Raw genomic sequence first — 26,711 nt, 5'->3', positions numbered from 1 at the left:
ATTGCTTCTCTCACCCCGCTTCTTGCTCTGGTAACTATGAGCTCGTGCAGAACTTCTTCTTCTAAACCTTGGAGTGTGTTCGGCAAATGGAGCACCCTTCATCCTGCACACCAAAACATGACTCTTAACCAACATTTCACTTACTGAACTGCAACAGTGTACCATCTCACCCCATCCTGAAAGTACAGGAAAGCAGATCAGGTCATGCTGATCACGAGCTTTTTGCTCATGCCAACATTGTGGCCGTCTGTTTGCATTTTGGATGAATGGCACTTAGCATATAGCTGTTCTGTTGACTTTTTTAACTTTTCAAAATACAAAACGGACGGCCACGATATTGGCATGGACAAAAAAACTCATGTTCAGAGTTACCTGATCTGCTTCTAACAGGCCAATCAACCTGCCAAACCTCAGTAAAACATCTGATCACCATCAACGTAACGACATCAACGGCTGAGAATGCAACTTGAGAATCTACCAGCTTTATTGGATCTACCAGAGCTCTAATAACAGCCGTCCACGTGTTTTGCTTTTCGCTCCGCATTTTTCTTGTATCCCATGTGGAAAGCATGGAACATTTCCATTATGCCCAACCATCCTTTTATATCAACCATGGCATCTCTGTAGGCTCCCCCTTCTCCCTCAGCTTCCCTATTTATCTGTCACAACCCACCGTTGCGAGAGAGAGAGAGAGAGAGAGAGATGGGTTTCTACAGGGGGGTGTCCTCTCTTTTGTTGCTCCTTCTTGTATGGGAGCCCCTCTGTTGCTTCTGTGCCACTGTGAGTCCTTTGGAGGTTTCTAGTGCCTTCATGGAGAGGGCAAAGGAGGAGGAGTTTGTGGATTGGTTGAAGGTCGTCAGAAGGAGAATTCATGAGAATCCTGAGTTGGGTTATGAGGAATTCAAGACCAGTGAGCTCATAAGAGCAGAGCTTGATAAGATGGGTATTGCTTATAAGTGGCCGTTGGCTGTCACCGGCATCGTAGGCTTCGTCGGTTCCGGGAAGCCACCTTTTGTTGCGATTCGTGCCGACATGGATGCGCTTCCTATCCAGGTTTGACTGCAGGAACTTCGTTTGTGGTTGCGGGTACTTGGTGTGTTTGAATTCTGGGTTTTGCTGAAGTTGGGATTCCTGGTTATGGTTGTTTTGGCAGGAGGCTGTTGAGTGGGAGCACAAGAGTAAGGTCCCCGGTAAAATGCACGCTTGCGGGCACGATGCCCACGTCACGATTCTTCTCGGGGCGGCGAAGATCCTTCAGTGGTATCGTGAGCATCTGCAAGTAGGTTGCTACCATGGATACTTTCTTTTGGGGAAAATACCATCTTCTAATTTGTTTGACTAGATTGTGCCGCTCTGGTTCTTATCTTTGCGCTGCTAGGAATGCATAGTTTCTTTACATTATTCTGATTGATTGTTGCAACAATTGAAGGAATTCTATGAATTGCTTCCTGAAAGTAATAGAGTAATTCATTTTTTTTAATTTTTCTTTGGTTTTTGGGGGTTTAATCTCTCGTCAACTTTTTGTTGGCGAATCCTGTAAAACAAACATTGACGGGAAGCGTACTTGAATTCGCCATAGTGCCTCTAGGAAATTTGGCGTTCTCCTCAGCCGGTCAACGCCCACAATGAGCCCAGGCCTTAGGTCGAGGGTCCCTGTTCCGCTGTATCCGAATGCGGAACTGAATTTGGCAGGGTAAATGCTATGAATGTCTCATCATCCTCGTAGCTCCTAACCCCTTATGTAATGGGAGATTAGGCAGTTACGTGAATGTGGTTACTCCACGTTCATGTAACTCCCACCCACTATCCCCATTACGTGGCCACTAACGTGACCCACTAATGGGTGTCAAACCGGGTCACACTGTGGGTTGGACCCATAACCTATAATATCCAACATTCTTCCACTTGACCCATTGACACCAAAAGTGTACTAAATCGATGTGTATACCGTTATCTCGATTTAATTCTTCATGTGGGTTCACATGCTACCATTTTTCACAAGGATGAATCGTGTGGGTCATGGATATAAACAACCCTTTATGCAATGTCATATTTTCATTTACTACGCTACAATTCACCTTCAGTGCTTAGGCATGTAAAAAATTACCTTTATGAATAGGTTGGTCTCTCACCTATTCTATTGGTCCTTTAATATTGTTATTATGTTATTCTCTCTAACCCATACGAGAGATTCTTTATGCAAAATCAACAATAACACAAAACCTTAGAGAATCAAAACATAAACACAAATGTGATCACATAATGTATAGTCATACATCAGAAGGAATAAAAAAGACCCATCCCCTTTACATGTTGGGAATATAATCCCGGTGCTAGCCCTTTAGTAAGGGGATCCGGAGTCATTTCTTTCGTCCCAATTGTATCAATACATACCAGATGATTCTCAGTCCTTTCTTTAACAACAAAATATTTTAACTCCATGTGTCGACACGATGTTGAGCTCTTGTTGTTATTTGAAAAGGACACGGCTGCTCCATTGTCACAAAAGATCTTTAGTGGTCTCTCAATAGAGTCCACTATACCAAGACCCATAATGAAGTTCCTTATCCAAATGGCCTATGACGAAGTCTCGTATAGAGCAATAAATTCCGCCTCCATGGTATGAGCAACAATGGTAGACTGCTTTCCACTTCTTCATGAGACAGTACCACCCGCTAGAAGGAAAATGTATCCAGTAGTGGATTTTCTACTGTCAATACACCCTCCTAAGTCCGCATCAGAGTATCCAACAACCTCTAGGTGGTCAGATTTCCTATAGGTCAACATATAGTCTTTCGTTCTTTGTAAATAGCGCATGACCTTCTTCGCTGCCTTCCAGTGCGCAATGCCTGGATTTGACTGATATCTACAAAGCATTCTCACAACAAATGCTATATCAGGTCGAGTGCAGGTCTGCGCGTACTGTAAACTCCCAACTGCCGAAGCATATGGGACAACATTCATCTGAGCCTTCGCAATATCATCTTGAGGACAGTCCTTTAAGCTTAATTTATCGCCTTTCAATATAGGTGCCGAATAAGGAGAACAATTCTCCATCTCATATCTTTTAAGAACCTTAAGGATATAGGATTTCTGAGATAGGCCAAGGACACCTTTAGTTCTGTTACGACATATCTCGATTCCAAGGACATAAGTGGCCTCACCCATGTCTTTCATATCGAAATGAGAGGAAAGAAAATCTTTTGTTTCATGTAAAAGACTCAAATCATTAGTTGCAAGAAGAATATCGTCAACATATAAAACCAAAATTATGAACTTACTCCCACTAGTCTTAATGTAAATACACTGATCAACAATGTTTTCAGTGAATCCAAAGTTCATAATTACCTGATTGAACTTCTTATACCACTGACGGGAGGCCTCTTTAAGTCCATAAATTAACTTATTCAATTTGCAAACTAAGTTATTCGAGTCATCTATACTGAAACCAGGAGGTTGTTGCATGTATACCTCCTCATCCAGATCCCCATTCAGGAAGGCAGTTTTCACATCCGTCTGATGCAGCTCTAAATCAAAATGAGCTACGAGGGCCATGATTATCCTCAATGATTCCTTAGTTGAGACAGGAGAAAAAGTCTCATTATAATCAATGCCCTCTATCTGTGTAAAACCTTTTGCAACAAGCCTAGCCTTGTACCTCTCCACATGACCTTTAGAGTCTGTTTTGGTTTTATAAACCCATTTACAACCAATAGGTCTAACTCCATCAGGTCGAGATACAAGATCCCACACTTGGTTCTTTGCTATAGAGTCAAACTCTTCTTTCATGACATTAATCCAATATGTTGATCTTTCACTTTTAATGGCTTCTGTAAATGTGAAGGGATCTTCATCAATGTCTACGAAATAATTTGACTCTTGTAAATACACCACATAGTTCGGATGGATAGCAGATTTCCTAATTCTGGTGGACCTCCATCAGTGTGCTACAGGTGGTTCAAAATGAGCCTCTGTATCTTGTTGTTGTTGTATATCCTCATCAACAACCAGATCTAGTTGGGATTGATATTCATTGACTGAACTTTCTCTTACATTACTCGAAGGAATAATGATAGAGAAAATCGGGTCTTTAACCTTAGCAGGTGATAAACTTGAATCTTGCATTTCCTCAAAATCATTATTTTGAGATGCATCTATCCCAACAGAACCATTTTTAAGAAATCTTGCTTTATCTGTTTTCACTATCTGTGGTGTATGAGATAGACAATAAAACCTAAAGCCTTTCGATCTTTCTGGATAACCAATGAAGAAACCACTAGTTGTCCTAGGATCAAAAGCTTTTATATGTGGGTTATACAATTTAGCTTCTGCTGGACATCCCCATATGTGCATATATGATAAAGAAGCTTTTCTACCTGTCCATAACTCGTAAGGAGTCTTTTGAACAACCTTCGTAGGAACCTTATTCAGAATATGCACTGTAGTCTTAAGAGCTTCACCCTACAAGGTTAAAGGGAGATTTGAGTGATTCAACATCGCTCGAACCATTTCTTTAAGCGTACGGTTTCTCCTTTCAGCTACACCATTTTGGTAAGCACTATCAGGCATGGTATACTGAGGTACAATGCCTTCCTCTTTTAGAAACCGCACTAATGGACATTCCTTTTGTCCCATCTCAGTGAAACGACCATAATATTCGCCACCTCTATCAGACCTGACAATCTTAATAACTTCACCGGTTTGTTTCTCCACTTCTTTCTTGAAGTCCTTAAAGACCTGAAAGACCTCTGATTTTTCAGATAATAAGTAGAGATACATATACCGTGAGTAATCGTCTATAAAGGTGACAAAATATTTTTCACCTGTATAACACAGTGAAAAAGAGCCGCAGACATCCGTATGCAGTATTTCTAACTTTCCATTGCTGCGTTTGACATCTTTCTTATATGTGTTAGACTGCTTAGCCTTTATGCAGTCAACACATGGCTCTATATTCGTAAAATCAAGGGATCCAAGGATTCCCTCTTTCACGAGTCTTTAGACTCTCTTTTTCGAGATATGACCTAACCTCCGATGCCAAAGCAAATAGGATTGATCATCCTTTAAGCCACGTTTATTGCCAATCATTGTGTTCTCAAAGGAGTGAGATTCCCGAATTTGGAATTTGGTTCTTAATCGATACAAACCATCACTCATATATGCAAAACCTATATTCATTAAATTTTTTATAATAATAAGTTCAGATTTTTTTTTTAAATTTAAATACAAAGTCAAACTTATCAAGTTTTGAAATTGAAATTAGGTTCCGACTATAAGATGACACATAAAATGCATCGACCAAATCGAATATAAATCCTGACTCCAACACAATTCTGCAGGTCTCAACGCTCTTGACATGCGAACGCATCTTATTTTTTGAGTAGATGCTTCTTTCATGCTCCGTTGGGCCCTTTTGTTCAGAAATGCCTGCAAAGAGTTGACAATGTGCACCGTGACACCAAAATCAATCCACCAACTATGCAATGGAACATGAATTAGATTGCACTCATAAGAAACAAATGACCTATTACCTTTATTTTCGAGCCACTTCTTGTACTTCAAACAGTCCACCTTCTTATGCCCCTTCTTTTTGCAAAAGAAACACTTCATAGAAGGGCCTCCTAACTGGGATTTAGCTTTCGCTTGAGAGTTTGAACTCTCCCCAGTGACTCTCTTCTGATTCTTCCTTTTGAATGAGCTTTTCTTTGACCTCGACCTCTATTTATCCTTATGAGAGGCCATATGTTCCCTTGACACCCTCTCACCCTTCAATCTCTCCTCTTCCTCAACACACTTGGCCAATAGGTCATTAAAAGACCACTCATCATTATGTGTGTTGTAGGAGATTTTAAAGGATCCATACTCAGTAGGTAACGAGGTTAAGATCAGATGGACTAAAAAGGAGTCAGAGATGGCGAACTTTATGTCATTCAGTTGAGTCGCAATATTCCTCATTTCCAAAATGTGCTGTCAGATGTGACTGTCACCAACATATTTCATAGACACTAATTTGGACATGAGCGTACTGGCTCTTGCCTTATTAGAAATGACGAACCGAGCTTCAATGACTCTCAGAAATTCCTTCACAGTCCTACAATGAGGAATGACGCCTCGAATATTCTTAGCCACTCGAGATTGCAAAAGCAACAGGCTAAGTCTGTTCGAGCACTCCCACTTCTCAAAGGCAACCTTCTGATCGGCTGTACTCTGCTCTGTAAGAGCGGGAGGTTCGTCAATTCTAAGGGCCAGATCTAAATCCATATAGCCCAAAGTGAATAACACGATTTCTTTCCAATCAGAAAAATTTGATCCGTCTAAGATAGGGATATTACTCGAACCGTCGATATGGAAGGAACCTGATAAAACAAGGAACGAAAACGGAAAGACATTGCTATTATTGCTCAGACGAGACTCGTGTTGAAAAGGTAAAAGTGAGACCCTTTATTTTCACCTTTTCTGAGACAAGCATAGTTGAGCCATTATCGTTCCACTTTGGTGAAAACGATAATACTCATAGTTGCTCCGTCTCTTCAATTATCAAGGAATTGACTTCAGTTGGTGAAACTAGCAGATCATGTAACCAGAAGCAATTCAGCACTGTACCTTTCGGTACGAACATGCTTCATGGGCTGGAATACACATCTACTATCACACCCTGTGTAAATTTGGAACACAACGACCTACCTTTGGGTAGAATCGATGTTTCATAAATTTACACACAATCATAATTACGAATCTTAATACGGTCCAAAGAATCCTTAATTAACACGACTCAGATCACTTTGGTGATTACAATAATCGGTCAATCAAGATCTTTTACCGAAAATCCTATTCGTATTATGGAGCACGCCCATGCACACATTTTAATACATGTATATTCATGATATAATATAAGTTCATACTTCAACAAATATGCATAAACTAATTGTCATGAATTTAGTTACAATTCATGCTTAAAATCATCATGCACAACTTAACCAACGCAAAATACATGAATTAACATGCATAAGTCATGCATTATTCAAAATAAATACTTTATAAAACATGAAAAATAACAAAAACATGCTCATATGGGTAAAACACAGGGTCCTCAAGTAGAAACCGGTCTAAAAACACTCTGAACCGGTTTGAAACCGCCCCGAACCGGTCATCTAAGGGTCCGAATCGGTTCTAAACCTTATAAACCGATACTTAATATGAACAAAAGTTCATAAAACCCTATAACCGTATGCCAAAATCCCTGTATCTCTTTATATCTATGAAAACAGGGTCTCAACATCTCGAAACCGGTGAAAAACTGGAAAGAACCGGTCAAAAACGGCTCCGAACCGGTTCCGGAAAGGGCTGGATCAGGTTCCTGATCCGATTCAGTCTTAATAGTGTTCGGATCTTGCTTAACATGGATCCGACCCAGTTCAAATGGGATCCGGGTCTGACCCGACCCATACTTGATACGGGTTGGACCCGGTCCGAACAAAACCCGGGTTAGACCTGGTCCGAAACGGACCCGGTCCGAAACAGAACCCGGGTTAGACCCGGTCCAAAAAGGACCCGGGTCGGACCCGACTCTTAATGGATCCGGATCGGACCCAGGTCGGACCTGGCTCTTAATGGATCCAGATCGGACCCAGTCCTAAATGGACCCGGGTCAGACCCGATCCGAGAGTGACCCGATTCTTTCCGGATCCGACCCAGACCCGAAACCATTATGGGTGCGGGTCAGATCCAAGAATCAACGGCAGACCCGATCCATCCAAAAATAGATTTGGATCGGGTCTGTCATCGGATCTCCATGCCGGATCCGATCTGATCCACTGTTAAAATGAAACAGAAACCCGATTTCTGTTTTCATTTCAACAGGGAAACCGAAAAGGTTTCCGCCCTTTTCGGTTCCACGACGACCCACGTCGCCAAACGGCGACCGACGCCACCTGTCGGCGACCGACGACATTCCACCGACGATTGACGTCGCCCCACAGCAACAGTCTCCTGGCTCCGACAGATCCAAATGGCGGCAGCAGCCATTTCCAGATGCCCTAAAGACCCCTGACGACACCCCAGCGGCGCCAGCTAGGCCGTCGGCGATCGACGGCTGCCCATGCCGGCAAATCGCCCCACGGCGATCAACCCCGGCGAACCCCCCTCCCCGGCGACAGGTAAGGGTTACAATTTTTTTGTTGTTGTCGCCGGAGTAACCTGTAAACCAGCAATGAGGTTGGGCAACCCGTGGCATCGACAAGGCCGTCGCTGCCACCTGCAGCTCTCCAGCAAAATCCCCCAGCCGAAACCCCTGCCTGACGGCTGAATTCGAAAAACAAAGTTTTTTTTTTAATCCCCGGATTCGATGCGTCGCCAGACGGACGCCGGCAATCCGACAACCTTCCCTCTGGCGTGTCTCCGGCGACGCTCCAGGTATAAAACCCGGATACCTTATGTCACTGACGATCAAAGTGAGGCAATCTCGGTGCTCGCAAAACCCCCTGCAGCCCGACAACTACAGGGGATCTCAGGCGACGGCTCCAGCGACCATCCCTGCAACGGCAGATCCTCCCTGTAGCTCGACGGCCACAGGTATATGTCGATCCTCCTTTCTTTTCTTTTATAAGGATCTGATCTGCTGCCCAGGATGTTTGTCGCCTCACGACGACCATCGCCGCGTACCGGTGGTTGTCGCCCCACGACGACTTCACTGACGCCCAATGGGAGAGGTTTTTTGTGGATGTGATGCCGGAAAAACGCTGTCGCCCCATGGCGGCAGCGACTGTATTCTGAATACAGATGAGTTAGGCTCAATAGTCGCCCGACAGCCGCCCGACAACCACAGACGCTGCAATACGCCAAAAGGTTTTACACGACCACGCACAACTGAATGCGTGCATCGTGGGCCCATAACCCAATGTTGGCGAATCCTGTAAAACAAACATTGACAGGAAGCGTACCTGAATTCGCCATAGTGCGTGTAGGAAATTCGGCGTTCTCCTCAGCCGGTCGACGCCCACAATGAGCCCAGGCCTTAGGTCGACGGTGAGCAGGACCCTGTTCCGCTGTATCCGAATGCAGAACTGAATTTGGCAGGGTAAATGCTATGAATGTCTCATCATCCTCGTAGCCCCTAACCCCTTATGTAATGGGAGATTAGGCAGTTACGTGAATGTGATTACTCCACATTCATGTAACTCCCACCCACTATCCCCATTACGTGGCCACTAACGTGACCCACTAATGGGTGTCAAACCGGATCACACTGTGGTTGGACCCATAACCCATAATGTCCAACACTTTTTGCTTCCTTTGTGTAAAGAGTGACGAATATATAAGCAATGCCAATCAAGCTTTTATGGCCCCAATTTCAGTTGTTCCATGAAATTGATGGAGAGGGGGGTCCATCTCAAGAATTTTGAAGGCCAGCTGCATCAAGCAGTCTGTTGGAGCAACGTACCACAATATGCCTTCTCTTTTTTTGCCAAAAACAGCTTCTTAGTCATGTGGCGTATAAGTTGCAGGATTCCCCCACCCGAAGTCTCCATGTGAGCATCCCGTTCCACAAGGCAAAGCAGAAGTTTCCCTGGTTGTAGAGGGGGGCGTCCACAGAATTTTACACCACCACAATGGCGACCGTAGTTATGGATTGGCAGGTTAAGACCAGCGTGGCTAGGTCTCCAATCCTGAGTGCGGTTTCTCCTGTGGTAAAAAAAAAAGTTGCAGGATTCTTTCTAGCCAGATGCATAGTAACGTGGTCACAAATACTTTTCATAAGATACCTTTATTGATGCTTTTTTCATATTTTTCTGCAATAAAATCTGTTATTTTTTCCCCTTCCTAACATCATGAATAGATTATGATTTTTGCCTTGGAGTATAATTTCACATATTCACCTGGATGACCTTCATACGAAACAAAAAGAAGTTAGGAGAATTGCCTAAATGCTTGTCGATCGACAATACCCAAATGTACAAAATCTTTGATGATCCTGATTCGTGCATGAGAAAGTCTGATATAACCCTTTAAAATCATGTCCCATCTTCTAGACACTTCTGATAGTTTTCTAACACAGAAATTATGATGAAGAAAAGAACTCTTCAAGAAACTTAAATATGATATGATAATCAATCTCAGCATGTTTTTTGCACTTCTGAATTTCATGATTTGGAAGCATGGTAGCTATTAAAATATGCATGTATATATATTCTTAAATATGAAAGAATATATATATATATATATATATATATATATATATATATATATATATCCCAATAGGGGCATTTTGGTTATTTCACATCATGTAACTAGGTTAGTTCAATAGGAATAAGTTAGATAGTTTTGTAGTTTTTTTAAATAAATGTATCTTTATAGCCTCTATGGGGATTACCCATAGAGACGTTGGGGCTGCTCCCAACAGCTAACATCTCTATGGGAGCTCCCAAGGCTCCCTCTCTCTTGTGTGATGTGTATAAATAGGGGCATATTGCCCCCATTTATTTCATACTTCTCACTAAGCATTTTTATCAATAAAATCTATAGTTTTTAAGTTGTGTTGTAGGCCCTAGTTGGCATATTGTGTTATCCTTAAGTGGATTTGTGGTTGTGCATATTGTATTGTCTTTGTATGCCCTTAGTTGACTTATTTTTCGCTCATCTCATTTCATGGTATCAGAGCTCTTGATCTTTACGAAAGTGTTTGTGTTCGTGAAGAAGCATCCAAAAGTGTTCGTGTGATCGTAGTACTTGCAAGTGGTCTTCTACATTTCTCTCATTCTCTTTCTCTATCATTTAAATGGGGCATGAACAAAAGATTGACCTTTCCTTCAAACTCAATGGTATCGACTATATGATGTGGGCCTCTTCTATAAAGAACAACCTCAAAGGAAAAGCTTTGGAGATACATGATGGGCACAATTCCCGAACCTTAACTCAAGCTCACCAAACTTGAAGAAGGTCAAGAAAAGACTCTTGAAGGAGATGCTCGATCCAAAGCCATTGAAGATCATCAATCGAAAATAGAAGATGTGGAGAGTAATAATGCTAAGATTCTTGCATGGTTCATGGTTAATGTTGAAATGAAAATTTGTGCTAATATTGTAATGACTCCCAATCGACCCTCATAAAAATAGGAGATTTTTTTTAAAACAATTGCGAAAACTATCCCAAAGATCTGGGGCCTTACATATTTAATATATCAAACCACAACCAGACTATGCATTGAATCAAAGAAGCATAAATCAAACTTTATTTATCAATAATTAATGTCAAATAGTCTAAAATAAAAAATCGTCTATATCACAAGGAGCCACTCTCTCAGACAACCCAAAACTAATCACATAAGGCTTGCAGTCTCTAGTTAGCAAGTCAAGACATCACTAAGCATCTTGACCTTTAAAACAATTTTATAAAAATGGGTAAGAACCAAAGTTCTTTGCACAAATTTCTCTAAAAATTCAAACAATAAGGAAATAACATAAACCAAATTCATGCATAAATTTCAGAGGAATAACACAATAACAATTTACCACAATCAACTTACCATTCAAGCATTTAAACAAATATTATGCAAAACAGAATAAGCATGAATGCATGAACCTATGTCACATGGACTCAGCTAGGAGGTCGACGCACTCTTGTCGACACGCCCCGACACGAGTGCGGACACGGGGCAGACTCGGGGCAGACTCGGTCAACGCACTGAGGCCGAGTCTATCCACTTTATAGACTCGGTCAACTTTGATCGAGCCTATTGTTGCCTATATTTAAAATTTATTTTGGACTCGGGTCGGGTTCGAATCCGGACTTGACCTGGATCCAAAATGTTTATCGAGGTCGGGGCCAAACCCTAAAGAGGCTACGCAGGGGGAGGGGCTTACGACAGACCCCTCCCCGCTGATCTTTCCCTCTCCCCCAGTCGCCCCTCGCTCCTCGTCCCCTTCAGTCTCGCCGACGACCCAGACCCCGACGACCGTAGCCACAGGCGACCCCAGCCACCGGTCCTCTCATGTATGCCCTCCTCCCTCTTCCGGTCTTCTTCCTCTTCGTCCGGAAGGGGCGGAGCCCCATGCCTCATTCGTGTTTTTTGGCAGAAGGCGGAGGCCCCTGTCTGAGTTTATTTTCCGGTAGGGGGTTGCCCCCTGCATCAGATCTATTTTTCGGTAGGGGGGCTCCGCCCCCTGCCTCAGTTTATTTTCTGACAGGGGGCTCCCTTGCCTCAAATCTATTTTTCGTCAGGGGGCTGCCCCCTGCGTCGGATCTGTTTTAATTTATTGTTATATATATAGTTATATATATATATGTTAAAGTGTTAAATATTAATATTCATAAATCTTGGGGTGGTCATACATAATTTTGTATAATTACGTATGCCTACTTGTAATCTCGTTCCACCTAATCACCTATTTAAATAGGTGATTAGGGTTAATGAATAATTGAGCTCTTTCTCTCTCTCTCTCTCGTCCATCTCTCTTTCTCTCGTCTCTCTAAAATACAATCTAGGGTTGACTGAAATCAACATGGTATCAGAGCGGGTCTCTCTTATGAGATGACGATGCTGCTGTGATTATTTTTTTTGTGCTGCCGTGATCATGTTTCCACTGTTGGTGATGTGCTGTCGTGAGTAGTGCAAGTCGTGCATGCTGGCGTTGTGAACGTTATTGTGCTGTCGTGACTAGTGGTATTTGCGTGTTGCTATCATGATCGTGTTTCTCCCTGCTGGTGTTGAGGTCACTTGCCGACCATGATCGTGTGCTAGTGTTGATCGTGGTGATGAGGCTGCCGCTGATCGTGAAGAAGGACCAGATGCCATGGATCTGATGACGCTGCTGCTGATCAGGAAGCATGAAGAAGGTTTGGATGGATCATGATCTGCTTGTGGGTCTGTGTCTGATCATCATGTTGCATAAGAAAAACGTCGGTGATCAAATCATTATTGTGAAGATTAACTGGTAGGTGTTCCAGTCTTGAAGTTGGTCGTCTTTGCTGAAAAAAAAAATTCAGTCTTGAAGTCGATAGTCATTGCTAAAGAATATTTTCAGTTTGTGGTTGGGGTGATGATCTGATCACCATTCAGATTTGGAAGTAGAGTACACAGGTGACCCTTGTTGCGTCGAAATAAAAAAAAAATATTTTTGGTAGTGTCTTGTTGCGGTCCTTGGTGAGCAATTTTTTGTTGTTGTTATGGCTGATTCACGTGCTCTAAATAACGACCAAAAAATAGAGGTCATTGTTGAATATAAGGCCTTTGCAAATCCCTTTTCATATGGATCCTCAGTTAAGCTAGATGACACTAATTATGCAAGGTGGTCTCGCACCTTCATGATGTCTGTTTCGGGTCATCGGAAAAAGCACATCCTGTTGGAATTGGAGCCCACTGAAAGAACAGGAAAATATGTCTCCTGGGATGAAGACAATGACATTGTGATGCCATGGATAATGAACAGTGTGAAAGTTTTTCATCTGTACCTGTACTGAGAGAGAGAGAGAGAGACCCAAAGTGGCGATTGCGGCTGTCACGATTTCTCTTTGAAAATCGTGACCTAATGGCTATATTAATATGCTTAAGTTTACATTGTGGGTCGGGTCGGGTCTGGTGTAATATCCGAACCCGAAGCAAAAGTAGAAATACAAGTAAAAATACAAGTAAAAATACAGAGGACTTATACATGAATGAACTCAGGTCTGGTACAGGATTCAGACCCGAAACACTGTTCACCTTTTTCACCCCCCCTTCAAGTTGATCATGGTTATGGACCATGAACAACTTGCCTTTAAGCATCCAAAAACGATCTTTTGTTAACCTTTTGGTAAATAGGTCTGTAACTTGTCTTTCAGTATTGACGAACTCAGGCTCAATCTCTTTTTTTTCAACTTTCTGTCTCACAAAGTGTTGGTCAATCTCAATGTGCTTAGCACGACTGTGATGTACTGGATTGAATGCCATACTTATAGCACTTTGGTTGTCACATAGCAAGATATTGTGGGGGATCTTTTCTCCTACTTCAGTTAGTAGATGCCTGATCCATGTGGCTTCAGCAGTAGCAGCAGTCATAGATCTATACTTAGCCTCAGTACTTGATCTAGCGATAACTTTTTGTTTTCTACTGCTCCAAGAGACTAAATTTCTTCCAATGAAGGCACAATATCCTGATGTAGATCTTCGTTCATCAGGATTTCCTGCCTAGTTTGCATCACAATATACAGTGAGTCTGTGCTCATCTTTGCCATATGGCTGTGGTGATTATATCAATCCATCCCCAATAGTCCATTTTAGATATCTAAGGATCCTCTTGACGACTTCCATATGTCCAGTACGTGGCGCATGCATAAATTAAGACACTTGATTGACTGAATAAACAATGTCAGGTCTAGTGAATGTGAGGTACTATAACATTCCTATTATGCTTCGATACTTGGTGGGGTCATCACACAGATCTCCATTATGAGCGCTAAGTTTTTGATGAAGCACACTCGGAGTTCTCAGAGGTTTGCAGTCATTTCATGCCTGCCTTGCTGAGAACATATACGGTGTACTTGTGCTGAGTGAGTGTCAAGCCATGAGCCTGATTATCAACTTCTACACCAAGAAAATAGCGTAGAGCTCCATGATCTTTCATTTTGAACTTCTGACCTAGTAAGTCTTTTACTTCTTGGATGTGGGTCGCAGAGTTTTCTGTGATAACAATATCATCGACATAAATTAATAACAGAGTGGTCACAGTCTGACTTCTGAAAATAAACAATGAGTGGTCCAGCATGGAACGTGAAAATCCATGTTTCTGAATCTCTAGCGAGAAGCTATCAAACCAAGAGCGAGATGCTTGCTTCAGACCATAGATAGCTCTTTTTAACCTGCACACATGAGTTTTACAATTTTGTTCTTGATATCCAGGGAGTTGCTCCATGTACACTTCCTCCTTCAAGTACCCATGCAAGAAAGCATTTTTTACATCAAGCTGACTCAACTTCCATCCATGTTCAACAACCAGAGAAATAATAATTCGAATTGTTCTCATTCTTACAACTAGACTAAAAGTCTCATCATAGTATTGCCCTGCTTCTTGAGTGAATCCTTTTGCCACGAGCCTTGCCTTGTATTGTTCAATGGTTCCATCTGGCTTGTACTTTATCTTGTAGACCCATTTACATCTGACAACATTTTTGTCAGGTGGTCTGGGAACAACTTCCCAGGTTCCACATTTATGCAAGGCTTGCATTTCATCATTCATGGCTTCTACCCACTTGGTAGAAGTGGCTGCCTGGTAGTACATAGTGGGCTTATCTTCCTTATTGAGAGCATCAATGGGATGTCGTATGCGGTTTGATTTTCTGACCTCAAGAGTATGAGAAGGAGTCGGATTGCTGACTGAGACATGATCTGAATGGCTTGATGTTGTCGGTCTCTGTCTCGAATAGACAATGCCTTTGTATCTGCTCGGTACTTTCTCTGAATTCTATGGCCCCGACGTCCCAGTGTTCTCAGACATCTCTTCTTCTCGCTGCACGCAATCTGATGAACATGCTTCATTGGAGCCAGCAAAATGTTCTGAACTCAACCAAGGATAGTAAACTTCAGTTGGTATATTCGTTGCATCAGCTCTGTCATCAAAATTTTGTTCATCACAGACAACATTTCTTGAGATTCTGATACGTTTGTTGGTGGAATCATAACACCGATATCCTTTGTAGTCATCTGCGTATCCCATAAACCTACACTTCTGGGCCTTGTCCTGAAACTTGTTTCTCAAAGACTGATCAATATGCACATAGCAAACACATCAAAAAACACGCAGATCATGATAACTAGGATGAGCTCCAAAGAGACAGTGATAATGAGACTTATTTTCCAGAACGACCATGGGCAATCTATTTATCACATGCACGACAGAATGAAAAGCTTCTGGCTATAGGTTGATGGGAAGATTACTGTCATGAAGCATACTCATGGCACTTTCAACGATATGTCTATGTTTTCGTTCAACAATCTCATTTTGTTGAGGAGTGTGAGGGCATGACACCCTTCTTCCTATTTCGTTATTTCGAAGAAAAGAAATAAAATCACGGGATGAGAATTCCCCACCTACATCACATTGGAAAAATTGAATGAACTTAGAAAATTTATTTTTGACCAAGGAAAGAAAATTTTGAAACAAAGAGAAGACTTTTGACTTATTTTTTATGAAACATATCCAAGTGTATCGAGAATAACTATCAACAAAGATTAGATAATATCTGCTTTTAGACCCAGAGACAATTGGGGCGGGTCCCCACATATCAGAACAAATAATCTCAAAAGGTTTTGAAGCTCTCTTATTAATGGAATGGAAGGGCAATACATGACTCTTGCATGAAAGACAACTAGAACATTTATGACTGCTCTCATCCCCATTAAGACTTTATTTTGGAATGAGATTATTAGAAACAAGTTTCTCAATAAAATGACTCCCACAATGTCCTAACCGACTATGCCATAAGAATGACTTATTACATTCAGAGATGCTAAAAACACTGACAGAAGAGGATGAGCACGACTCTAATGAAGGCTTTGAAATCAGGTGAGCAGGGCGAACAACATGACATGGAGCTGTAATGAAATATGCGGAAAAGTAAAGAGTGCTCTAAGCACTTACAACATCCACTAATGAACAAACAACAAGGGCTAATACCCAAACCCAAAGGAGACAACACAACATAAAAATATAAATGCCTCTTATTGAAAGAGAGAGAACTCTCAAGAGTGAAAAATACAAGAGGGGTTCACCCCTATTTATACACAAAAGGAGGAGGGGAGGAGTGGCCATATGGCCTTAAAAGAAGAGCCACCTAGGGGCTCCCATGGAGTCGTTGGGAGCCCCCAACGGTCACAAATGTGACCGTTGGGGGCCCCATCGACTCCATGGTGGGGCCCCTATTAGGTGGACAAAAAACCAAAAAAATAAAAGATAAAAAATAAAAAAAAGAAATATATAAAAAGAAAGAAAAGAAACAAGTACCCCTATCGGGTACTTGTGAAATGACTAAAATACCCCTATCGGGTATTTTAGATTATACAAATATATATGTATATAAAAATATACATATATATGAATTACATATATTTTAACACCCTCCCTCAAGCTTTACGGGGATATAACCGAAAGCTTGTTAAGGAGAAACAAAAACCGAGGAGCTGCAAGAGCCTTAGTGAAGAAGTCCGCCAACTGGTACTCTGATGTGACGTAAGGTAGTGCTATGGTTCCTCTTAGGTATTCATCACGAACGTAATGGCAGTCTATCTCAATATGCTTAGTACGCTCATGGAAGGTGTGATTGCTTGCAATATAGATTGCGCTTTTGTTGTCGCAACACAACTTCGAAGGAGTAGAGATGACAATGCCCATATCACTGAGGAGGCTTCTTAGCCACACAAGTTCCATGGTTGTAGTGGCCATAGCATGATATTCTGCTTCCGTCGAGGACAAGGAAACTTTGTGTTGCTTCTTGCATCTCCAAGAAATCATAGTCACCTAAGAAAACACAAAATCCGGTAGTTGAGACTCGGTCATTGGGATTTCCTCCCCAATCTGCATCAGTATAAGCAATTAAATCAAGGGACGAGGCAGAGGAGAGAAAAACTCCCTTAGTTATGGTATTTTTGATATATCTGACGATCCTTAAGACTGCACTCATGTGCACAGTTGTAGGTGCATGTTGAAATTGACTGACAGAGTGAACGACATGAGCAATGTCTGGCCGTGTGATGGATAAGTAGGTTAGAGACCCAACAAGTTGCCGGTAGGGAGTAGGATCCTCGAGAGGTGTTCCATCTTCCAACCTTAATTTTGCATTGATGACTTCTGGGGTTTCTGTCTTCTTATCGTCGGAAATACCAGATTTGGAACAGATGTCAGCAGCAAGTTTCATCTGGGAGAGAATGTACCCTCGAGGAGAGTACACCACTTCAATTCCTAAAAAATATCTTAAGAATCCAAGGTCAGACATATCAAAATTTTCTTTCAAAACTTTTTTAATATCATTAATGCCTTTCTCATCACTTCCTGTGATGATCATATCATCAACATAAAGTAGTAAAATAACTACTGAAGACCCTGCACTTTTCACAAACAAAGCAGTGTCAGTATAACATGAACGAAAATTCAAACTTGTCATTACATTACTAAATCTATCATGCCAAGCCTTTGGGGCTTGTTTTAAACCATATAATGCCTTTTTAATTTTAATAATTTTATTTTTACCAATACATACTCCTGGTGGGGGATCCATGTAAACTTTTTCATTCAATTCGCCATTTAGAAATGCATTCTTAACATCGAGTTGATAGATAGGCCATTTTTTCACTGACGCAATAGCAATAAGAGTCCTAACACTAGTCATTCTAGCAACAGGTGCGAAGGTTTCTTCATAATCTATACCATATTCCTGAGCATATCCTTTAGCTACTAACCGTGCTTTATAACGTTCTAATGAACCATCACTCTTGGTTTTAATTTTGAAGACCCGTCTACATCCTATTGATTTCTTTCCAGTGGGTAACGAAGTTATTTCCCAAGTTTTTGCTTTTTCAAGGGCACTAAGCTCTAAGTTCATGGCTTCAACCCATTGGGGAATATTTTTGGCCTCATTATAGTGTGAAGGTTCATGAAATGAATGCAACGCAATTAGACATGCTCTATATCTAGGAGTTAGGGACTCATAGGAAACAAACCTATTAGGAGGGTTGGCGATCCGACTGGATCTCCTTAAAGATGTTTCTTCAACGTTGGATCCTTGAGAGTATTTTTCTAAGGCACTTATTTGAGTTTGTTGACCACGCCTAACATATGTTTGGATTGGTCTATTATTCTCATCTATAGCATTATCAAGAGGAATTTCCTCTAGGTCATTCAAAGACTCATTAGAGATTTCCTCTTCTTGAGGAGTCTCATCTTCTTGAGATAGAAGATCAAATAAAAAAGTATATTCACTTTCGTCAATATCTTTAGTTCTCACAAAACCATTTTCATTTTCCAAAAATGTTACATCTTTGGATACATAGAGTTTGTTATTTTTCAAGTCAAAACATCTAAAACCCTTTTGATTTTCTCCATAACCCAAGAAAACGCATTCAATAGCTTTAGGAGATAATTTGTCCCGTTTATGAGTAAGGACAAAACATTTGCATCCAAAAACTCTTAATCTATTGAAGTCTGGTGTTCTTTCAAATAGTTTTTCGTATGGAGATGTATTCTGTAAGGATGAAGATATCATTCTATTTATTAAGTAAGTTGAGGTTAAGGCCGCTTCGGCCCAAAAATTCTTTGGAATTTCTTTGGAAATAAGGAGTGTCCTAGTGGTTTCCATGATATGTCTATGCTTTCTTTCGGCCAAGCCGTTTTGTTGGGGAGTCCTAGGACACGATCTTTGATGACAAATTCCATTTACTTCTAAATAGTTTTGAAATTCATTTGATAGATATTCTCCACCCGAATCGGATCTAAGAGTAGAGATATTACTTGAAAATTGATTTTTAACTATCATATGAAATTTTTTGAAAAACTCAAAGACTTCGGATTTTAAATTGAGAAAGTAGATCCATACATACCTAGTGTAGTCATCGATGAAAGTGACATAATAAGAGTATCCTCCTTTAGACATGACGGGGGAAGGACCCCAAACATCCGAATGGACTAACTCAAAAGGTCTTTTGGACACAAAAGTTCGGTTTGGAAAAGGAGTAGATTTCATTTTGCCAAAAATACAATTCTTGCAAACAAAATGTTTCTCATTACAAAATTTCTTTCCAAATGGAAAGTACATTTTTCAGAAACTTGGATGTCCAAGTCTTTGATGCCAAATATCAATATTTTTATCTTGGACATGGTTACAAAAAGAGTTAATGGGGAGTTTCAAGTTGCTCATGTAATAGAGATCTCCCCTTCTATGGCCTTGCCCAATCAGCTTCCCGGACCGGAGATCCTGTATAGAGCAATCCTTAGTTAAGAAGGAGATTTTACATCCATGATCGCATATTTGAGCAACAGAGAGGAGATTTAAATTAAGTTGAGGTACAACTCTCACGTTTGGCACAAAGAAGTCTTTTGAAAAGTTTAAGGTTCCAAAACTTTTTACTTGTAAAGATGTATCATCGGCAGTTGAAACATAGGAGTTTTTATAATTATTACATAAATCGGAAAGCTCATTTTCAAGGGGGGTCATATGAAAGGAAGCTCCAGAGTCAAGGATCCAAGACGACATACCTGGAGGAGAGGAGGAAGCTACGGCGGCACCCGAAGTTGATGAAATCTTGAGTAGAGTTTGTAGTGCCTCCGATAGTTGAGCAAGAGAAAAAGAGTCCGTTCCTTTGATTGCTTCCTCTTTCTTTTGAGTAGCTTCTTCAACGGAAGCAACTTTATTTTTTGGTGCTTCATTCAACTTAGGGCAATTAGGTCTTATATGACCCAGTTCTTGACAATGATGGCAAATGGCTTTTCTATAGTTGCCATTATAGTTATTTTGCCTTCCAAAATGTGGAGGTTTGTAGGTTTTCATATGGTTGCCGGGTTTAGATACGGCCAAGACATCATTTCCTCCTTTAATCATGCCAAGACGGGTTTCTTCTTGGCATATTTCGGCAATGGCATCTTCCAAAGGAAGAGGCTTTGATCTATGTAGGAGGGAGGATCTAACTTGTTCATACTCGGGCCTAAGCCCATGTAAAAATTGGAAAAAGTGTTCTTTTTCCATTTGTTCTCTCCTTAATTCCACATCTATACTAGAAACCCATTTTGGTTCTAGCAAGGATAACTCATCCCATAGAGGGCCAAGAGTGCTAAAGTAGTCCCTAACACTCATTTCTCCTTGTTTGATAGTCCGGATTTTTTCTTGAAGAAAGAATTGACGAGCAAGGTCTTTTTGGGTAAACATACCTTTCATGAAGAACCATGCTTCATTTGCCATCCGAAATTTGGCAATGTTGGCGCAAATCTTAAGCTCCACATTGTTCATGAACCAAGCAAGAATCTTGGCATGCTTACTTTCCCAATCTTCTATTTTAGATTGGTGATCTTCAATGGCCTTCATGCGGGCATCTCCTTCAAGAGCTTTTTCTTGATCGCCTTCCATCTTAGTTAGTTGGAGTTGTGGTTCCGGAATGGTGCCCATAACGTATCCCCAAAGCTTTTTCCCTTTGAGGTTGTTTTCCATGGCGGCGGCCCACATCATGTAGTTGGATCCATTGAGCTTGAAGGAGAGATCAATCTTTTGTTCTCCTTCCATAATAATCACACTTAAAAGGATAAAAGAAGAGAGAAACAACAAGAAACAAATATAGCTACCCAACTAGCTATATTAAGAAGAAGAGCATACACAAGGCTCTGATACCATGTAATGAAATATGCGGAAAAGTAAAGAGTGCTCTAAGCACTTACAACATCCACTAATGAACAAACAACAAGGGCTAATACCCAAACCCAAAGGAGACAACACAACATAAAAATATAAATGCCTCTTATTGAAAGAGAGAGAACTCTCAAGAGTGAAAAATACAAGAGGGGTTCACCCCTATTTCTACACAAAAGGAGGAGGGGAGGAGTGGCCATATGGCCTTAAAAGAAGAGCCACCTAGGGGCTCCCATGGAGTCGTTGGGAGCCCCCAACGGTCACAAATGTGACCGTTGGGGGCCCCATCGACTCCATGGTGGGGCCCCTATTAGGTGGACAAAAAACCAAAAAAATAAAAGATAAAAAATAAAAAAGAAATATACAAAAAGAAAGAAAAGAAACAAGTACCCCTATCGGGTACTTGTGAAATGACTAAAATACCCCTATCGGGTATTTTAGATTATACAAATATATATGTATATAAATATATACATATATATGAATTGCATATATTTTAACAGGAGCTTCTTCAAAGACATACATGTTGTCTCGTCTCTTTCCTTCAGCGAATGTTTCCCTCATGCATAGGTCCTTGACCTGCACAGAGAAGGGAGTGAATTCAAATGAAGCATTATTATCATCAATAAGTTTGGAGACAAAGACAATATTTTTCTTAATGTCAGGAGCATGAAGAACGTCAGAAAGAGTAAGAGTGAAATATGACATGGGAATGACAGTCTTTCCAACATGAGAAACAGGATGGTGGGATCCATCTCCAGTGACAATCTTACCTTTTTGGAAATAAGGAATAGGGTTAGAAATTTTACCTGCATCGTCGGTTACATGAGTTGCTGCCTCTGAATCGACAAACCATGTGCCTTCATCACTCTGCTTCAATTTTAACTCTGACAAGGCAGATATCAACAATTCTTTAATCTCTCCACTGTCTCTGGTATTTGTGAACTTTTTTTTGGTTTTCTGTCTGTGGACCCTTTCCTTTATTCTCTGGATTATGCCAACAATTCGCCTTGATATGCTCCTTCTTGTTACAAAGAAGCAAGTAGGAATGGATCTTGGTCCCTGCGCATGAGCTGACATGTTTAGGGTGGGAAGCAAACCACACCCTCCGTGTCCACTTCGCCCTTGTCCTCCTCGTCTCCGTCCTCTACCATAAGTCACTCCTGTGGTCAAAACTTCTTGAGTATTTGGATGGTTATGAGTTTCGTCAGAGAATCCCTTCAGAGTCATTTCATACTGGATCAATTTGGCTCGTAGCTCATCGAAGGTAGAAAGAACAAGAAGGCACAATAGTGAAGTGACTATCATATTATAGTCAGATCCCAATCCACTCAGAGTTTGTTGCACCATGTCATTATCACTAACGACACACCCTATAACTGCAAGCTGGTTTGTGATGATCTTTATATTGTTCAAATATTCCATGATGGTCATAGAATCTTTTCTTAGCAACTGAAATTCCCTTTTTAGAAAAACCACCCTTGCTTGAGAAACCTGCGAATACGTCTGAACCAGTCGTTCCCAGAGTTGCAGCGCTGTACAGTTGTCAGGAATGGCAACGAGAATCTCTTGAGATAGAGTTGATGTGATGTATGCAATAACTGATTGATCTTTCCTTTCCCAATTGAGAAATTCAACATTTTTGACATACACGATTGAACTCGCCCCTTGATCATCTTTTTCTTCTCTCAGGACAAATTCTGGTGGGAATGAAGTGGTTCCATCCAGGTGACCTAAAAGACCTTGACTCCTTATGAAAGGAATAATTTGTTTCTTCCAAATCAAGAAATTTGAGGTGTTTAACTTTTCAGAAACAAGCTGATTGAGAAAACTTGAAGAAATGTTTGATTGAGAGTGATAAGAATCCATTGAGAATGAGAATCAACAGGAGTATCCACGAAAAATTTCAACCCTCTTTTTTTTTTTTCGGAACAGAGGGTTGTAAATTGTCAGAATCGGAGGATGCAAGAACTAATATTCAACTTGTGAAAACTGATATTCAACGTGTGAAAAACACCTTCACATGTTAAATATACCTCTCCCTTTTGACAAGTGTAGAAACGAGTAATCAAAGGATAAATTGCACAGCGAGGCAATGAGAAATCATGGAAAAAACTGTAGCATTCGAATATGTAGAGATAAATTTGGAAAGGTAGGGCAAAAAATGATCAAGCAATGAATAAAAGTAATTCTCGTGAATGGGTTCACGTGAATCGGTTCACGTGAAATCCTGTAGCCCCTCGTTTTTTTTGCACAATCTGGGTTCACGTGAATGGATTTCACGTGAATCACAGATTGACAGAAGTAGTCCCACGCGAGATGTGAGAACACAGGGGACTACAGAAAAAGAAAAAAAAGAATAGATAAGGAAGGAAAGAGATGAAGAAGGACAGAAGGGGAGTAAGAGAAGAACGAAAAACCTTGGATTTCAGATCGTCGACTCTGCCGAAATTCTTTTTCAGCCTTAAGGGGATCTAGGCTCTGATACCATGAAAGTTTTTCATCTGTACTTGTATTGAGAGAGAGAGAGAGAGAGAGAGAGAGAGAGAGAGAGAGAGAGAGAGAGAGAGAGAGAGAGAGAGAAACCCAAAGTGGCGATTGCAGCTTGTGAAGAATCCTTGCAAACAATCAAGTTTTCAAATAACTTGATACTTCAAATACTCAATACACAAAATAAATTCACAGTGTTTATAAGCTTTACACCAAAAAAGAAGTGCAATAAATGCACAGTGTTTATAAGCTTTACACCAAAGAAAGTGCAATAAATGCACAATATTTATAAGCTTAAGGAGACAACTCCTTACTCTAATACATGTATACAATGGGCTCACATAGCCCTTATTTATAAGCAAACTTAAGAGACCGTTGGGCTATTCCCCACAGCTCTTATTAGAGACGTTGGGAATCAGCCCAACGTCTATATTTTAAAACTGTGTACACAGTCAATGGCTGTCTGTGTACAAAAACATTATATAAAAAAACAAAAATAAGAAATGAAAAAAATTACAAAAATAAAAAGGAGGAATTACAATCATATTCAAAAACATGAATATGCGTAAAATGTAGAAATGACTAAAATACCCCTACAACCAATACAATAAAGAAATATATATTATATATACAAGTAGATGAATACATATACATATATGAAATATATATATATGTATATGTATCTTCTTTTATATATATAAAATATATATAAAAAATACATTGTCTTATAAATTACAATTTAACACCCCCCCTCAAACTTAGGGCAAGATGACCGAAAGTTTGCCAAGGAGGAAATTGAACCGCGGAGCACACAAAGCTTTGGTGAAGAAATCTGCCAACTGATATTCTAAAGTTACATATGGAAGATCTATAACTCCTTTCAGATACGCTTCCCGAATACAGTGATAGTCCATCTCAATGTGTTTAGTCCGCTCATGAAAAGTATGATTTTTGGCAATGTATATTGCACTCTTGTTATCACAGCATAGCTTGGTAGACCCTTCTATTGAGATCCCCATGTCTTCTAATAGTTGATGAATCCATACAATTTCCATGGTAGTAGTCGTCATGGCACGATATTCAGCTTCTGTTGAGGATAAAGACACTTTTTGCTGCTTCTTACATCTCCATGAAATCAGCGAGTCTCCTAAAACACACAAAAACCAGTGGTGGAGTGACGGTTATTTGGGTCACCTCCCCAGTCAGAGTTTGTATAAGCAATTAATTTTAATTCAGAAGAAGAGGATAAGAATACTCCCTTGTTTAGTGTGCCTTTTATGTATCTCACAATTCACAAGATGGCACTCATGGGAACTGATGTTGGAACTGACTTGCAGTATGAACTGCATGAGAGATATCTGGTCTAGTAATACTCAGATACATCAAAGATCCCACAAGCTGTCTGTAGGGGGTGAGATCGGAGAGAAGAATACCATCATCAATCTTCATTTTGGCTCCTACTATAGCAGGAGTTTCACAAACCTTATCATCTGTAGTACCTGGCCGGTCAATAATCTCAGAGGCAAGCTTAGTTTGACATAAAAAATACCCTCTATGAGAGTAAGCTACTTCAATACCCAAAAAATAAGTGAGAAATCCCAAATCAGACATTTCAAACCTATCCTTTAAAATTGATTTTATGCTTTTAACCCCTTTAGAATCACTTCCGGTTATAAGCATATCATCCACATATAAGAGCAGAATGACAATCCCTGCATTGGTTTTTCTAACAAATAAGACAGTGTCAGTGAAACAGGAAGAAAAAACTATTTTCTAACATTACGGAGTTAAATCTATCATACCAAGCCTTAGGAGCTTGTTTTAAACCATAAAGTGCTTTTCAAAGACGAAGCACTTTCCCTTTGGGAGTCTCCATTCCTGGTGGAGCATCCATATATACTTCTTCATTCAGATCACCATTTAAGAAGGCGTTTTTAACATCCATTTGATAGATGTTCCATTTGTTGATTGAGGCAACAATAATGAGACATCGGACAATAACCATTCGGGCCACAGGGGCAAAAGTTTCTTCATAGTCAATCCCGTATTTTTGACTATATCCCTTTGCAACTAATCGAGCCTTATATCTCTCAAGAGATCCATCGCTTTTAGTTTTTACCTTAAATACCCATCTACACCCTATTGCTTTCTAAAGATCTTGGAACTCCCAAGTCTTTGCCCTGTTGAGAGCTGAAAGCTCACATTCCATTGCTTTCAGCCATTCATCATTCTTTTTGGCTTCTTCGAAGTTTTTGGGTTCTACATAGGAATGAATGGCGCCAAGGCAGACTCTATGTTTAGGAGTAAATGAATCATATGAAATAAACCTAGAAGGCATCTTTCTACTTCTCTCAGTTCTTCGTAGGTTTTCATCATTTGTTGAATTGGACCCACTAGGTTAACTGAATTTTTCAATTGCACTCCTAAAACTGTTTTTATCTCTATGGGTATATGTTATAGGATCTCTCAATGCTCCTTCACTTCTATCTTGGGAGATAGGTGGATGGGAAGAGCCATCTTCTTTATCATTGACGTCATTATGAATGAAATCGTCATCACTATCATCATCATGTGCTAACATTTCAAATAAAAAGGAGTAATCCATGTTTTCTTCAAAGGGTTCACTCCTTTCAAAACCATTAACATTTTCCAGAAAACTCACATTTCTGGAAACATATAGCTTGCCATTCTCAATATCATAACAACGAAACCCTTTTTAGGTTTCAGAATATCCAAGAAAAGCACAAGCAATGGCTTTTGGCGAAAGCTTGTCATTCTTGTCAGTAAGAACAAAACATTTGCAACCAAAAATTCTCAACCGACTATAGTCGGGTTCTTTGGTATACAATTTTCAAAAGGCGAGA

General features: G+C 40.5%; 1 protein-coding gene across 1 annotated transcript in view; it reads left to right on the top strand.

Moving 5' to 3' along the window:
- The first annotated feature begins 629 nt into the window (after window positions 1–629).
- Window positions 630–26,711, top strand: part of IAR3 (peptidase M20/M25/M40 family protein) — a 117,812-nt gene continuing 91,730 nt past the window's right edge. Inside the window, exons 1-2 of the mRNA XM_090016287.1 lie at window positions 630–1,053; window positions 1,154–1,279. Coding sequence (XP_089872413.1) covers window positions 703–1,053; window positions 1,154–1,279 — 477 coding nt within the window. The 5' untranslated portion in view covers window positions 630–702. The remainder of the gene's footprint in view (window positions 1,054–1,153; window positions 1,280–26,711) is intronic.

This window comes from Nuphar pumila, chromosome 8, assembly GCF_984573655.1.
Source record: "Nuphar pumila chromosome 8, dmNupPumi1.hap1.1, whole genome shotgun sequence".
Taxonomy (NCBI): Eukaryota; Viridiplantae; Streptophyta; class Magnoliopsida; order Nymphaeales; family Nymphaeaceae; genus Nuphar; species Nuphar pumila.
The sequence above is the reverse complement of the archived record's forward strand: the minus strand, read 5'-3'. Positions and strand labels throughout refer to the sequence as shown.